The following is a 14,726-nucleotide window of genomic DNA, read 5'->3' as shown; positions in this document are numbered from 1 at the left end:
AGATTCCATTGTCAGTTTGTAGTGTTGACTGTCTCTCTCTTTTCATTTTACAATGTGTTCAGGAACTAGAGGAAGCTAGCTCCGCTCCCTCTTCTGGCTCTGTTCAGGTGGGGGTGAAAAGTGGCAGTTCCCTACCAGACATCTTCAGCATGATGCGGGACACCACAGCCGAACACAGGGCCCACCTCTTTGACCTTAACTGCAAAATCTGCACAGGTAAAAATAAATGATGCAAGAAACGGTGGCATAAAAACTTTACGCTTTCCTGAATTCCCCTCGCATATGTCCCTCATATCTTCATTCTTATTACTCCATACTTAACTTTGATTAGTGGATTTGAAGGTTTAGGAGGTTTAAGTAACATCTGTCTCCCCTCTTCCAGGCCAGAAGTCTGCAGACGATGAACCAGCCGCCAAGAAGGCCAAACTCTCCAAGAAGCCTGAAATGAGGCAAGAGGTGAGGCGCTTGTCCAGGTCCTCCTCAGGTGAAGGTGCCCCGGTCTCTTATTCCGGCAGTGAGACGCCAGTCCCTGAGCCCCTGCCCTACCAGGAGGACACAAGCATCCATTTTCCTCCGCCCCAGACCCCAGCCCCTATCACCGCACCAGCCGTCTCCTCTGTCAGCATCACCCGCAGAGATCCCCGCATGGCAAGACACAGCTCTGGAGTGACGGTCACCCACTCTGCCCCAGACGCATCCATGGTAGCATCCATCTCAACAGATACCTATTCAAGACCCATTCCAACAGAGTCCTATTCAAGACCTTTCCCAGCAGATACTTATTCAAGACCAGCCGTCTCAGTAGAGCCCGCTCCTGTTGCAGTGATGGAGGTGGTGCCCAAGGGGCCTCTGCCCATGCCCCCGGCTCCTCCACCTTCCATCCCCAGGCCCATCGTGCAGAAAGCTGCCTCGTCAGAGACTCCTCCAGAGGGCGAGACCGCCATCTTCCTCCATGGCCAGGAGATGATGTGGAAAGGATTAGTCAACATGCACACCGTGGCCAAGTTTGTCACTAAAGCATACCTAGTCTCAGGATCCTTTGAGCACCTGAAAGAGGTTGGTTATTAATTTGTTAGAAAAGATTACATCACTGGTAGTTGTAGTTTTTTTATGTGAGCTAAGAAAAACCACAACGAAGACAACAACTGCTAAGATAACTGTTATATTTGATAATAGTGAAAGTCTCACTACATTTTGGCCTTCAGTGCCTTCAGAAAGTATTCACACCCCTTGACTTTTCAAAATGTTGTTGTGTTACAGCCTCAATTTAAAATGGATTAAATTGAGATTGCGTGTCAACTAGGTTTTTGAATGACTACCTCACACATTTAAACTTTATTTAACTAGGCAAATTCTTATTTACAATGATGGCCTAGGAACAGTGGGTTAACTGTCTTGTGACAGATTTTGACATAAAACTGCAAGAAATGTGACAAAGAAATTAACTTTATTTCCTGAATACAACGCATTATGGTTGGGGCAAGTCCAACACATCACTGAGTACCACCCTTCATATTTTCAACCATGGCGGTGGCAGCATCATGTTATGGGTATGCTTGTCATTGTCAAGGACTATGGAGAACAGAATAGAGCTAAGCACAGGCAAATCATAGAGGAAAACCTGGTTCAATTTGCTTTCCAACAGACACTAGGTGACAAATTCACCTTTCGGCAGGACAGTAACTTTAAACACAAGGCCAAATATACATGGTTGCTTACCAAGATGTCATTGAATGTTCCTGAGTGGCCTAGTTACAGTTTTGTCTTGAAAATCTATGGCAAGACTTAAATGTCTGTCTAGCAATGATCAACACCCAACTTGACAGCTTGATGAATTTTGCAAAGAAGCTCATAGACTTATTTTCATTAAATTAGCTACAATTTCTACACGTTTTCACTTTGGCATATGGGATATTGTGTGTAGATGAAAATAAAGATTTAATCCATTTTGAATACAGGCTGTAATAACAAAATGTGGAATAAGTCTAGGATTATGAATACTTTCCGAAGGCACTGTACTTGTTTGAATATATGGTAATATCATCTGAGTTTAACACAAAGGTGACATTGTTAATCCTGTACAGGATCTGCCTGACACCATCCACATTGGAGGCCGAATCTCTCCCAGCACTGTGTGGGACTATGTGGGAAAACTGAAGACATCTCTGTCCAAGGTAAAGCTTCCACCACAATCTAATAATGTGCGGTATTTATACACAACCTACTTCCTGGTTGAGGACCCTAAAGTTACACCCCTCTTTGTTTTTGCCTCATCTCCAGGACCTGTGTCTGATCCGGTTCCATCCAGCCACAGAGGAAGAGGAGGTTGCCTACGTCTCTCTCTTCTCTTATTTCAGCAGTAGGAAGCGTTTTGGAGTGGTCGCCAACAACAACCGCCGGATCAAAGACCTGTACCTCATCCCCCTGAGCTCCAAGGACCCCCTGCCCTCCAAACTGTTACCTTTTGATGGGCCAGGTAAGCATCTGCAGGGAGACGCACAGAGGCCTCTGATAACCCTAACACCCAAACACTGGATTGAATATGATGTGCCGAAGTCTCTATACCTCAAGACAATTAAGTTAGGCATAATGTCAGTCGATAGTTTTGTCCAGAGTGGTCACTATGTTCAGGATTTTATTCATTTACTTAGTTTTCCTCTGTGTGAAAGGAGAGCTTGTTTCATGAAGTTGATTTATGATATACATTGTAGGGGGCGAGCATGTACTTCTGCTGTTGCCTTCCTCCAAAAACATCCCTCTGTACTTGTTCTATGCCCCCAGTGTACTCTCTGTGTGTATATCACCTTGTATCACACGTCGGTCTTAAATAAAGGATGCTGTGCATCACAGGTTGGTGTGGCCTTAGACGTCAGTCTCAGCCTGTTGTTTGGCTCAGCTTTTATTCTGTAGATACTCGTGTGAAATGTTTGGGTAATGATGGTGTTTCTGAAAATGCCACGGTGTGTTACATTTAAATGACTCCTCACTGCAACTTGGTGTACTGTGTTAGTGGATCTGCCTGCATCTCCAGTACCCACACATCATAACTGAATGGGCAGCACCTGACCTACACCTAGTCCATCCCATACCACCAACAATGCCTGGAAAGCCATGGTAAGTTATTATGAGAGGTCCAGCTTGGAGAGCCTTGGACAGAGATGGTTCTACTTATGTTGGGGTTTTAAAGAAGATGAAGGACAAGAGAAGAATCTATGGATCTCAAACATTTACTGAATTGAAGAAACAAACACTTAGCCACTCATATAATTAGTTGTCAGCAGAGGTTGGATAAGTAGTGTCATAATTAAAAACATTGCATATAAGTTCAATGGAATGCACTGTACAACACATATTGTCAGTTTTTATATAGAATAGTAAAGAATATGGAGATGTCCACTAATATTGACATGTGACTTCATGAGAATGCATGCTAATGACAATCTAGCAAGATGAGAAGCTTTGTGAAAGTGGCGAATGTTGCGTTTTTGTGTACCTGCAAAGTGTGATGTTCGATCAACAACAGAAACATGCAGAGCACCGACAGTCAGTTCTCGGAGTTTAAGACTGCTCAGCAGTGTGATGACTAAGCACTCTTATAAAGGTTGTCTGTAGCTTACAATTCTTGTTTGTATTCTTTTGACACATTAATATTTTTAATTTAATGGTTATACTTGAAGCTGATTATACATGTGGTGTTTTGTGCTCATATTTTTTTTGTTAGAACAATTCGAAATGGAGAGTGAAGACCACAGCTTGTGGCTTTAAATCAACAGACCTTTTTGTGATCCGTTTTGGTTTGTTGTGATCTGTGTGATTCCCGGTCTGTGAAATCCTGTTGTCGTCCATAGCATCTAGCATTTGAAACAAGCTCTCATTTCAGTTTCACTTCAAACAAATTATCTCTGGAAATGTTAGTCATTTAGCAGACAAATCTATCGGATATATACAGTATACAAGTATGTAAGTGGATAAACGATATGTTCTAGAATGCATTTTATTCCATTTTCACTAATTGTTTTAACTTTGCCTTGTAGGACTTGAACCAGCGCGCCCTAACCTCCTGCTTGGGTTGGTGATTTGCCAGAAGGACAAGAAGCGTGCTGGAGCCTCTTTGGAGACTGAAGAGAAGCGTTCCAAGATCCAAATCAGAGACCTAGATGATACTGGCCTTCCAAAACCAACCACCACCATCAAAGCTGAAGTCAAAGCTGAGAAAGCCTTGCGGTACACCCAGGATCTTCCCTTTAGCACAACCCCCCCAGGTACACCTCCCCCTCTCAGCTCCTCAGAGACCTCCTCCACGTCCATGGCAGCCTTATCAGTGCTGTCCTTCCTGTCCTCTGTCAAAGCCCCTGCTACAGACATAGAGTCACCTGCCTCAAGCTCTGCTGCATCATCTGCTGCCAATGCCACTCCCCTTCAGACCATCCTGAAGACTTTGTTTGGGAGCAAGAGGCAAGACTCTGAGGCCTCCATGTCTCCCTCAGAGCATGGTGCTGTTGACATCTCAGCTGTGCCTGCTACTCTGCTAGATCCCATTGTTCAGCAATTTGGACAGATTTCTAAGGAGAAGCAGGTGGAGGAAGATGAGGATGACAGACCATATGACCCAGAGGAGGAATATGACCCAGGCATGGGCTATGGAGCACCCCAGAAGTCAGTTAAAGAACCTGAGGTCATCAAGCAGCCAGAGGCTACAGATGTGGATGATGTGGCTTATGACCCAGAGGATGACACCATCTTTGAGGAGGTCAAGACTGAGGGCCCTGGTCAAGCCAAGGCCACCGGGGATCTGACCAAACAGCAGAAAATGGTGGAGGATCTCAACAAACAGATTGAGGAGCAGAAACAGCAGCTGGAGGAGCAGGAGGATTCCATCCACGAAAATAAGTTGGCCACAGGGACATCAGCTGCCTCGTTCTCAGTCACAGACGGTTTGATCTCACCATCCCTACTGGCCAACAGTCGGCTCCTGCAGCTGGGCAAAAAAGTTGAAGAGTTTGTGAAATCTTCTGCTGCTGCTCCTTTGATTAACCAGAGAAGGGACCCAAGGCAGAGTAGGGATCCCAGGAGGCTAACCTCAGACTCAATAGAAAAGGTGGAGATGCCTCCTGCCAAAGACACCACGCCACCACCACAGACTGATGTCCAAGAACCAGAAACACCACTGCCCAAAGAAGAGGTTATAACAGATTCTCTTCCCTTTCTGGAATCAGACGCAACAGAGGTTTCCATTCCCCTGTTAGGTGAGCATGTAGAACCTGCTACGGAGGTCAATTACATGGAGGAACAAACTGTTGAATCTGAGGAAGTCGACCCAACCAAGAGTGACTTGGACAAATACAGTATTTGGCCAAATGCAGACAGCATTTTAAAAACAGGGGAGATTTCTAGTTTTGAGAAGAACCATCAAGAGCCTACCTCATCTGGCTACTTCAACATGTCCACAAACAACAACTCCTTAGCTTCACCTACAATAAATGTACTGTCTCAGAATGTCACCCAGGATAGCTCCACCCTGGTGAACACTCAATCCTCCCACATGTCACATATGGGAACATCAAGCTACATGGACTACAGCGCTCCTCCTGACATTCTCCCAACAACCACCTTCCCACCCCAGCTTGTACCACCACCAATGCAGGGTCCACCCCCAATGCTTGGGCCACCACCCATGCAGAGTATTCCTTCCTTGTCAGGCCCTCTACCTATACAAAGACCTCCTCCACCCATTCAAGTTCCTCCGCCCATGCAAGTGGAGAGCAACCAGTCTCCGTACTCCCAGTATGGGCCGCCTCCTGCTGCTTATCCTCCCTATCAGAACCAATGGGGAGGCTCTCAGCAGCAGTATGAGGCCCCCCCTGGTCCTCCACCCCAGACCATGATGCCACCCAGGGGACCTCCTCCATTCCAGCCAATGGGCCCGAGAGCCCCACCTCCCCAGATGTTCAATGCCCCCATGGGCTCCATGCCTCCCCAGCACATGGGGCAGCAAGGCCCCCCTCCAGGCCAGTTCATGGAGAGCCATGGCCTGCCCAGACCCAATTTTGACGGGCAAAACGGTTTAGCTCCACCAAGGATCAGTGGACTCCCTCCTCCATTCAACTTCCCTGGACCCAGAGCACCCCCTCCACCCTTCACAGGGCCTCCCCCTGGCCACTTTGACAACAGAGGACCTCCTCCATCCCACTTCCCTGGGCCCAGAGGTCCACCTTCTCATTTTGGGGATCATGGGTCCCACGCCCACATGATTGACCCACCAAGAGGCCCTGTAGATCAGTACAACAATGTCAGTGTTGGGTCCTACCAGCAGGGCATGGACCATCACCAGGGTCAGACCCCTCCACACATGTACAAAGACAACCAGGCTCCCCCACAAGGCCCCTCTTACAGAGGACCTCCACACAACCAGTATGAGGGGCGGAGAGGCCCGCCTCCCAGTGGAGATATGGGTGGACAGCGCTTCCAGCCACCTAACCAGTTTCGGGGCTCTATAGCACCCTCCCCACCACCACACAGGGGGTCTTATGATGACCAGGGACCCCCTCAGGACCACCGTGGGGCCCCACCACAGCATTTTGGAGGACCTGACCAGTATCGCCTTGACAGTCCAGGGGACTTAAGACCAGTTCGCCACAGTGGGCCTCTGCTCCCGACCCCACCAGAGGGCCCCATACCCCTACCAAACCGCATGGGGGGTCACAGCCCAGAGTCCCACAGGGATGACCACTGGCGACGACACTCGCCTGATATGAGGAGAAGGAGCAGCTCCACCAGAGAGGGCTCAGAACCTTGCGGTGGAGACAGGCCCAGTCGGTTTGAGGGGGGCCACAGAGACCGGGAGCCAATCCCTGGCTCCTCTCAGTTGTCTGAGGAAAGGCAAAGGGACCTGTCTGAGGACCGCAGGAGGGAGCGGGACAGAGAGGGGCCCCATGGAGCCAGGCCATGGGACAGGGGCCAGGACAAGCCCTGGAGCCGGGAGAGAGAGTGGGACAGAGGCAGGGAGAGAGACAGGGGAGAGAGAGAACGAAGCCGGGAGAGGGAGCGCAGCAGAGGGAGGGAGGGAGAGCGACATGGGGAACCCGAGGGTGACAAACGCAGGGAACCCGAGGGTGACAAACGCAGGGCGCCGGAGGGTGACAAACGCAGGGCGCCTGAAGGTGACAGACGCAGGGCGCCGGAAGGTGACAGACGCAGGGCGCCGGATGGGGACAGACACAGGGCGCCGGAGGGGGACAGACACAGGGCGCCGGAGGGGGACAGACACAGGGCGCCGGAGGGGGACAGACACAGGGCGCCGGAGGGGGACAGACACAGGGCGCCGGAGGGGGACAGACACAGGGCGCCGGAGGGGGACAGACACAGGGCGCCGGAGGGGGACAAGAGAAGGGACAGGGAGAGAGACCGAGACAGGGGCAGGGAGAAAGAGCCTGACAGGAGAGACTACGACCGAGACAGACCCAGGATCAGAGACCGGGAGAGAGACCGCGACAGGAGAAGGGACAGGTCCAGGAGCAGAGACCGGGACAGAGGCAAGGAAAGAGAGTCTGACAGGAGAGACAACGACCGAGACAGAGCACGAGACCGAGAGAGGGATAAAGACCGGGACAGGCGCGACAGGAGCAAGAGCAAAGAAAAGAGAGAAGACAAAAAAGAAACAAACAAATCTGATGTCCCAAAGGAGAGCGATAAACCTGCAGAGGTTGAAACTGATAAAAACACATCGTAATGTCTTACTTTTGAGGACAATTCACTGTAGTAAATCAATCCTGTAACTTTTACTTTCAACACCATAACTAAATGTAAATAGACATTGGGAATGTGTTTCTACATGACAAATGATTTCATGGTACAATACTCTTGTAGTTCGAAAGGTCGGAACATTTTTTGCCACTTCATATTTTATGAATGTTATCACATTTGAAACTAATATTGAGGTCATTTAAGTTCATCTGACTATGATACCATGTCATTTACATACAAGTACCTTTCTCCTGTCAAAGTACCTTTTCTAAGAAACACATGAAAGTAACTGATTAACTCCCTGACCTTTAATGTAAATATGAATGTATTTGTGTATATACCGGTATGTTTTTAATCACATTTTTCTAAGTAGAGAAATTATAAGCCATATATCTGGAATGGATAATGTGAGAATTTAGGAAACATTGATTGCTATAGTCTGAAGTCATTGGACAGTATGTGCTATATGTTCAGCAGTTACCACTGAATGGATGTACCTATAGTATTGCTAATTACAGTTGACATTAATTTTGTTTAAACTTGGCCAATTAAACCTTCTTTATGGCAATCTTTGTCATTAATGGGTTCTGTCTTTCCATTACATCTGACTTTTTTTTTTAAATGTAATGTTCAAAGGCTGTAATAAACACCACATAGACTCTGTTTATCTATTTGTTTTATTAAAATCAAATGTATACAAATCATTAGGCACCCCTGGTGGTACATGGCTAGGCACTAAAGATATTTTAAGCAGTAGAAAGTATTTTGAAATACCTTCTGAGGCAAGCATAGTCATTCAAAGCTGAACATTCACCCAAAACTCCATACAACAAATTCCCCAAACTAAAAAATATGCTATTACAAAATAAAGCACTAACATAATCGTTGCGGGTTTGAAAACCGTAATCAATACTATAACATTTGTGTTTTGAAAAATGTGGTTAACATTCCACTGATATTATACACGAAATCAGATATAATAAATTGATTCACTAACATTTGTTCATATAAATGGAAATGATTAGAATACATGGCATAAATGTTCCTTTATTAGTGCATGACATGGTTGAATACTCCAATCGTCACTATTACGTCAAACACTGAATATTTCCTTTTGGCATCTTCTCTTCATTTTCCTTTGCTGGGCTCAGCAGTACCTCTTCGGTAGGTTTCTTATTCAATTAACTATCCCGGGATGTGCTAATATTGCCCTCTGAAATGTCAGTGCATGGTTCGCTCTCTAAATGCTTACTTGCAGCTCCCTTATTCTCCCCATCACCATAATTTTCATATTTTCTGTCTGTTTCCCTCAATCTCCACTGTCCCTCTGGTTGCTCATCTGTACTCATGACCATTGGTGTTATTCATTCCCTTTGAAACCTTATTGATCTGCTCCCTTATTTTTTCTTTCATCATGATCAGCGTTAGTCGTTCCCTCTGAAACGTTGATACGTTTGGGAAGTTCATGCTCTGCTGACTTATCTGCACCTCTCTTTCTCCAATTATTAGTATTTCCCTCTTGATGTTCACTGCTAGTTTGATCATCTGATTGCTTCAGAAAATCAATGGTGGGGTGCTGACTAGTGTTGGGGATAGTTATAGAGCTACCTCTATCAGAAGCTTCATAACTGGATTGCGCAGTATCGATTTGCCGATAACTGGCAGTGTTGTCGTCAATGTGTTTCAGATTAATTGGGTTATTATCATCTGGGAATGTCTCTCCCCCAAATATACTCTGGATTGTCTTGGGGCACCACACAAACTCATGTTTGGGCTCATAGTGTGCGTAGGCATACTTAACTAAATTCCTGCGCTCTTGCTTATCAATGACAGCGAAGATGAAGTAGTTGAGGGCACTTTCCTTTACATTGTACAGCTTGTCTTTGACAAGAGTCTGCTCTAGGAAGAAGCGGACCAGTGGGGCCTGGTAGTGGGTGAACCCCAGAGTGCCCAGGCACTTCAGGATGCGGGTGATGCGCAGGTTGTTGTGTGTGTTTCTGCCATGAACAAAAACACAAGAACAACAAACATACAAGGGTACTGTTAACCTCAAAAGCACTTATTCTCAGATGTTTAATTTGAAAGCTGAAATCTTAGCTATTGTGTATTGCAATCACAAAAATAATAACAGTTAAATGACCAAAGGAAGACATTTCTAACCTTTGCAGGTTGTCAAATCTCTCACGCCAGTTGTTCGCAAGTTTCACTTCCCCTGTTATGTCATTTGACAGCTCTATGCCGTAGAAGTCCAGCATGAGCTTGTAGGATGCAACCAGCCTCTGCTTTGCTGTGCCATCTTCAAGGAAAGCCTGAGGAGGAAGCGGATTGTCATTCAGAACGATTATGAACACATTTTCATTTGTCTCTAAGTCAATAGATAATGTATGACATATGTAAATGCAGGATGCAGAGAACACTTTCCTTGCTCAAAGAAACTACTAGAAGTACCTTAATTTCCTTCTTGGTGAGTTCCTTGGCTTGATAATTCATTCCTGGTTCTTGAAGTGGGAACAACCTAAATAAAAAGTTTGTGTATTAAACAAATATTTTAAACAACTTAACTTAGACAAATGTAAATGAAACTGACCATTGGATGTATGAGTGAACTTCTTCCAGTTTTGAATATTTCCTGTGCCATTTATTGTGAAAGTCCTCAATGAAGACACCTAATCAGAGCAAAGTTTACAGTTAAACATGTCCATGTCTTGTCAAATTGAAACTGCGCTGAAAGAAATAGTAAATAGTTCACCATCAGGGGAGGAGGGTATTTGTCCACGGTAGAACTGTAAATTAGGCATTTCATCCTGGGGGGGAAAGTAATGCAAATTCAGAAATGAGGATATTTCAGAGAGCTGTATTAAAACAGCACAATAATCTCAGAGGAATTGGCAATTAAAATTATGACTCAAATCATCCCGCTTTTCCATGTACTACATAAAGAGATGAGTACTTGCTTACTTGTTGTTGCCCGCCAAAGTACAAATTTGATTCTTGCCCCTGTGGAAACAAGAACAAAGGTCTAAAGACTATGTACAAACTATTGACTAATTGATAGTCAGCAGCAGCAACAACATACTATGATTGAGGTGGATATATTTTATAGCATAAAGTGTGTAAGATTGTGTGAAGAGAATAATGACTTACTGGATAATCATGCCTGTACTTCTGCATGTCCCTTGCTGCACTTCTGAACCTGTTAAACTTGTTTGACTGAAAACACATTCACTCCATGAGTTCACAAAATGGCAGGTACTGGAAACACCTGACCAATACTGATACACCCACGTGTCTGATCTATATAAAGTAAAACAAAGGCCGGCGTGTATTCTACTTGGCTACTGACGGGCCTAGCAGACTTTATGAGTCATATCCTTTTTATGTATCTGGAAGTTATTAGATCACATAGACAGATGTAATAAAAACATCATTAGACTCAAACCCTTGACTAAAGCTTTGCATGGTGAACAGACGCACCACAAGTCCTCAACTGGCATTCAATAATACCCGCAAAACCACAGTCTCAATATCAACAGTGAATCTGGGATGCTGGCCTTCTAGGCAGAGTTGCAAAGACAAAGCCATATCTCAGACTGGCCAATAAAAAGAAAAGTTTAAGATGGGCAAAAAAAACACAGACCCTGGACAGAGGAACTCTGCCTAGAAGGCCAGCATCCTGGAGTCGCTTCTTCACTGTTGACATTAATTTGTAAGTCGCTCTGGATAAGAGCGTCTGCTAAATGACTTAAATGTAAATGTAATGTGAGACTGGTGACTTGCGGGTACTATTTAATGAAGCTGCCAGTTGAGGACTTGTGAGGCGTCTGTTTCTCAAACTAGACACTCTAATGTACTTGTCCTCTTGCTCAGTTGTGCACCAGGGCCTCCCATTCCTCTTTCTATTCTGGTTAGAGTCAGTTTGGGCTATTCTGTGAAGGTAGTAGTACACAGCGTTGTACGGGATCTTCAGTTTCTTGGCAATTTCTAGCATGGAATAGCCTTCCTTTCTCAGAATAAGAATAGACTGATGAGTTTCAGAAGAAAGTTCTTTGTTTCTGGACATTTTTGAGCCTGTAATCGAACCCACAAATGCTGATGCTCCAGATACTCAACTAGTCTAAAGAAGGCCCATTTCATTGCTTATTTAATCAGAGCAACAGCTTTCAGCTGTGCTAAAATAATTGCAAAAGGGTTTTCTAATGATCACTTAGCCTTACAAAATGATAAACTTGGATTAGCTAACACAACGTGCCACTGGAACACAGATGGTTGCGGATAATGGACCTCTGTACACCTATGTAGATATTCCATTAAAAATCTATCTGCCGTTTTTAGCTACAATAGTCATTTACAACATTAACAATGTCTACACTGTATTTCTGATCAATTGTATGTCATTTTAATGGACAAAAAATATATATTTTCTTTCAAAAACAAGGACATTTCTATGTGACCCCAAACAAATTGCACATTATTCTTGAAAAACAATATTCAAGCCCTGTCATGTTTATCATTGCTAGTAAGTCCTTTTTAAGTCTTGCCATTGATTTTGAAGACAATTTAATGCACAACTGTAACTAGGCCACTCAGGAACATTCAATGTCATCTTGGTAAGCATTTCCAGTATATTTGGCCTTGAGGTTTTAGGTTATTGTCCTGCTGAAAGATTAATTTGTCTCCCAGTTTCTGTTGGAAAGCAGACTGAACCAGGTTTTCCTCTAGGATGTTGTCTGTGGATAGCTCTATTCTGTTTCTTTTCATCCTAAAACTCCCTAGTCTTAGCCGATGACAAGCATACCCATAACATGATGCAGCCACCACCATGGTTGAAAATATGAAGAGTGGTACTCAGTGATGTGTTGTGTTGGATTTGCCCCAAACACAAAGCTTTGTATTCAGAACTTAAAGTTCATTTCTCTGGCACATATTTTTTCTCAGTTTTACTTTAGTCCCTTATTGCAAACAGGATGCATATTTTGTCATATTTTTATGTACAAGCTTCCTTCTTTTCACTCTGTCATTTACTTTAATTTTTTGGAGTAACTACAATGTTGTTGATCCACCCTCAGTTTTCTCCTATCACAGCCATTAACTAACTGTTTTAAAGTCACCATTGGCCTCAGTGTGAGATCCCTGAGCAGTTTCCTTCCTCTCCGGAAACTGAGTTAGGAATGACGCCTGTGTCTTTGTAGTGGCTGGGTGTATTGATACACCATCCAAAGTGTAATTAATAACTTCACCATGCTCAAAGCAATATTCAGTGTCTGCTTCTTTTTTTTTGTTTACACATCTACCAACATGTGCCCCTCTTTGAAAGGCACTGGAAAACCTCCCTGGTTGTTGTGATCCAATCTGTGTTTGAAATCCACTGCTCGACTGAGGGACATTACAGATAATTGTATGTGTGGGGTACAGAGATTAACTTGTCATTAAACAAATCATGTTAAACACTATTATTGTACACATAATGAGTCCATGCAACTTTTGTGACTTGTTAAGCAGATGTTGACTCCTGAACTTATTTAGGCTTGGTATATCAAAGGGATTAAATACTTATTGACACAAGAGATTTATTTTTTCATTTTTAATTCATTTATAAAAATGTCTAAAAACATAATTCCACTTTGACATTATGAGGGTATTGTGTGTAGGTCAGTGACACAAAATCTAAATGTAATCTATTTTAACTTCAGGCTGTAACCCAACAAAATGTGGAAAAAGTTAAGGGGTATGAATACTTTCTGAAGGCACTGTATGAGAGAGCACATGTATGAGCCATTGAAGCAAGCATTTTATGTAATACATATCTATCTGAAAATTCTGAAAGATTGAGTTATAGATTGGGGAATTTAGTTTTAAATTTAAAAGTTTTGGGGGGAAATTCAATATGGCAGTTGTATTTTATGGTGCCAATAAAAGACGTTTGATGATGAGCTACAGTATTCTGAAACTCATTTTACTGAGAGACCTCACCAAAAACCTTATCAGGGCCCAAGGGCCTGCATACGTACATGTTTGGTCCTTCTTTCACTTGTTTCTTCGCTTGGATGATCCTCCCATGTCGAGTCGTACATGCAGGAGTATTCATCGGTATCTTCAATATCAAATGACCTGAGAACCGGAACCTCCACTTTCCCACTGGGAATGGATTCAGGCTCCACTACTGCACTTACTTGAAGTGGAGAGTCAAGACTCTCCACTTCATCTATGGGAAGGGAATTCGGACTAGGATAACTTGGCATGATAAATCTCCAGATGCGTTCCAGCCAAGGCCAACAAGTTGGTATGAACGACTTCCAGCGCAGGCCCATGTAGGCGAGAATTGGAACCAGTAATAAAGTGCGTTTCTGCCTAAACCGTTCAATCCCCAGAAACATCCCAGACATGTGTCGTATCAATTTAGTAGACAATTTCAGCACTGCTCGCAGACCTGTTCCAATTATCATTAGAAGCCCACTAACTCCGGAGCGGCGCACAAGATAATGATGTAGGACTCCGCCGTAGCCTATACAAAATATTCCAAGGTAACAAATATTCGTTTTATCACTAACTAAATGACGAGAGCCACCACGATGTATTGCATTCGGATTCGAATAATATGTTCACATTTTCACTTTCGTTTCTTCCTGTCACTGTGTTCTGTACTCAACGTAAATCGAAACACTGGCGCAATATCGCGAGACTTCCGGGAACGCTTGTGAAACAGACCAAGCAGACCGGGATTTGAATGAGAAGTCAATGAGAGAATCGAACAATTCTTCCTTAGTAGTTCATTTTCTCGAAATCTAAAGGCATAATCTCGATTTGAGTTCATGGGTCTGTATAATTTTTGTCCAATTAATATTTCCTATCAGATGACAAGATAAAAAACGAATAAAAGATGTAAGTGCTTGTTTATTTCATTTGAATCAGAAATCAAACAACGCATAAACAGTTTTGTTGTTTGTTTTTATTGTCTAAAGGAAATATTAAAAAACGAGAAAATT

At 43.9% G+C, this 14,726-nt stretch overlaps 2 protein-coding genes across 9 annotated transcripts in view; one reads left to right on the top strand and one right to left on the bottom strand.

Annotated features, from left to right (window-relative positions):
- Positions 1-8,408, top strand: part of LOC118400123 (death-inducer obliterator 1-like) — a 28,625-nt gene extending 20,217 nt beyond the window's left edge. For all 8 annotated transcript variants that reach the window (XM_035796643.2, XM_035796638.2, XM_035796641.2 and 5 more), the window contains 5 exons: positions 63-216; positions 383-1,056; positions 2,085-2,174; positions 2,281-2,476; positions 4,035-8,408. In XM_035796643.2, the coding sequence (XP_035652536.2) occupies positions 63-216; positions 383-1,056; positions 2,085-2,174; positions 2,281-2,476; positions 4,035-7,729 (4,809 nt within the window). In that variant the 3' untranslated portion in view covers positions 7,730-8,408. The remainder of the gene's footprint in view (positions 1-62; positions 217-382; positions 1,057-2,084; positions 2,175-2,280; positions 2,477-4,034) is intronic.
- On the bottom strand, positions 8,403-14,395 carry LOC118399845 (opioid growth factor receptor-like protein 1). The gene is made up of 8 exons (XM_052473343.1): positions 13,752-14,395; positions 10,888-10,953; positions 10,702-10,740; positions 10,493-10,547; positions 10,331-10,409; positions 10,192-10,258; positions 9,904-10,052; positions 8,403-9,740 (listed from the first exon to the last, which is right to left on the bottom strand). Exons 1-8 carry the CDS (start codon positions 14,184-14,186, stop codon positions 9,125-9,127), a joined length of 1,506 nt encoding a protein of 501 aa, XP_052329303.1. The 5' UTR covers positions 14,187-14,395; the 3' UTR covers positions 8,403-9,124.
- Positions 14,396-14,726: the final 331 nt, after the last annotated feature.

Source organism: Oncorhynchus keta, chromosome 21, assembly GCF_023373465.1.
Source record: "Oncorhynchus keta strain PuntledgeMale-10-30-2019 chromosome 21, Oket_V2, whole genome shotgun sequence".
In the NCBI taxonomy this organism is placed as follows: Eukaryota; Metazoa; Chordata; class Actinopteri; order Salmoniformes; family Salmonidae; genus Oncorhynchus; species Oncorhynchus keta.
Note: the sequence above shows the minus strand (reverse complement) of the source record. Positions and strands in the feature narration are given on the sequence as shown.

What these genes read in the sequence shown, in the direction of transcription:
- LOC118399845 (XM_052473343.1), bottom strand. Translation starts at nt 14,186, where the DNA reads ATGATAATTGGAACAGGTCTGCGAGCAGTGCTGAAATTGTCTACTAAA. An exon ending in AATACCCTCCTCCCCTGATG is followed by an intron (nt 10,410 to 10,492) that starts GTGAACTATTTA and finishes TGCTCTGATTAG; the next exon opens with GTGTCTTCATTGAGGACTTT. An exon ending in AGATTTGACAACCTGCAAAG is followed by an intron (nt 9,741 to 9,903) that starts GTTAGAAATGTC and finishes TGTTCATGGCAG; the next exon opens with AAACACACACAACAACCTGC.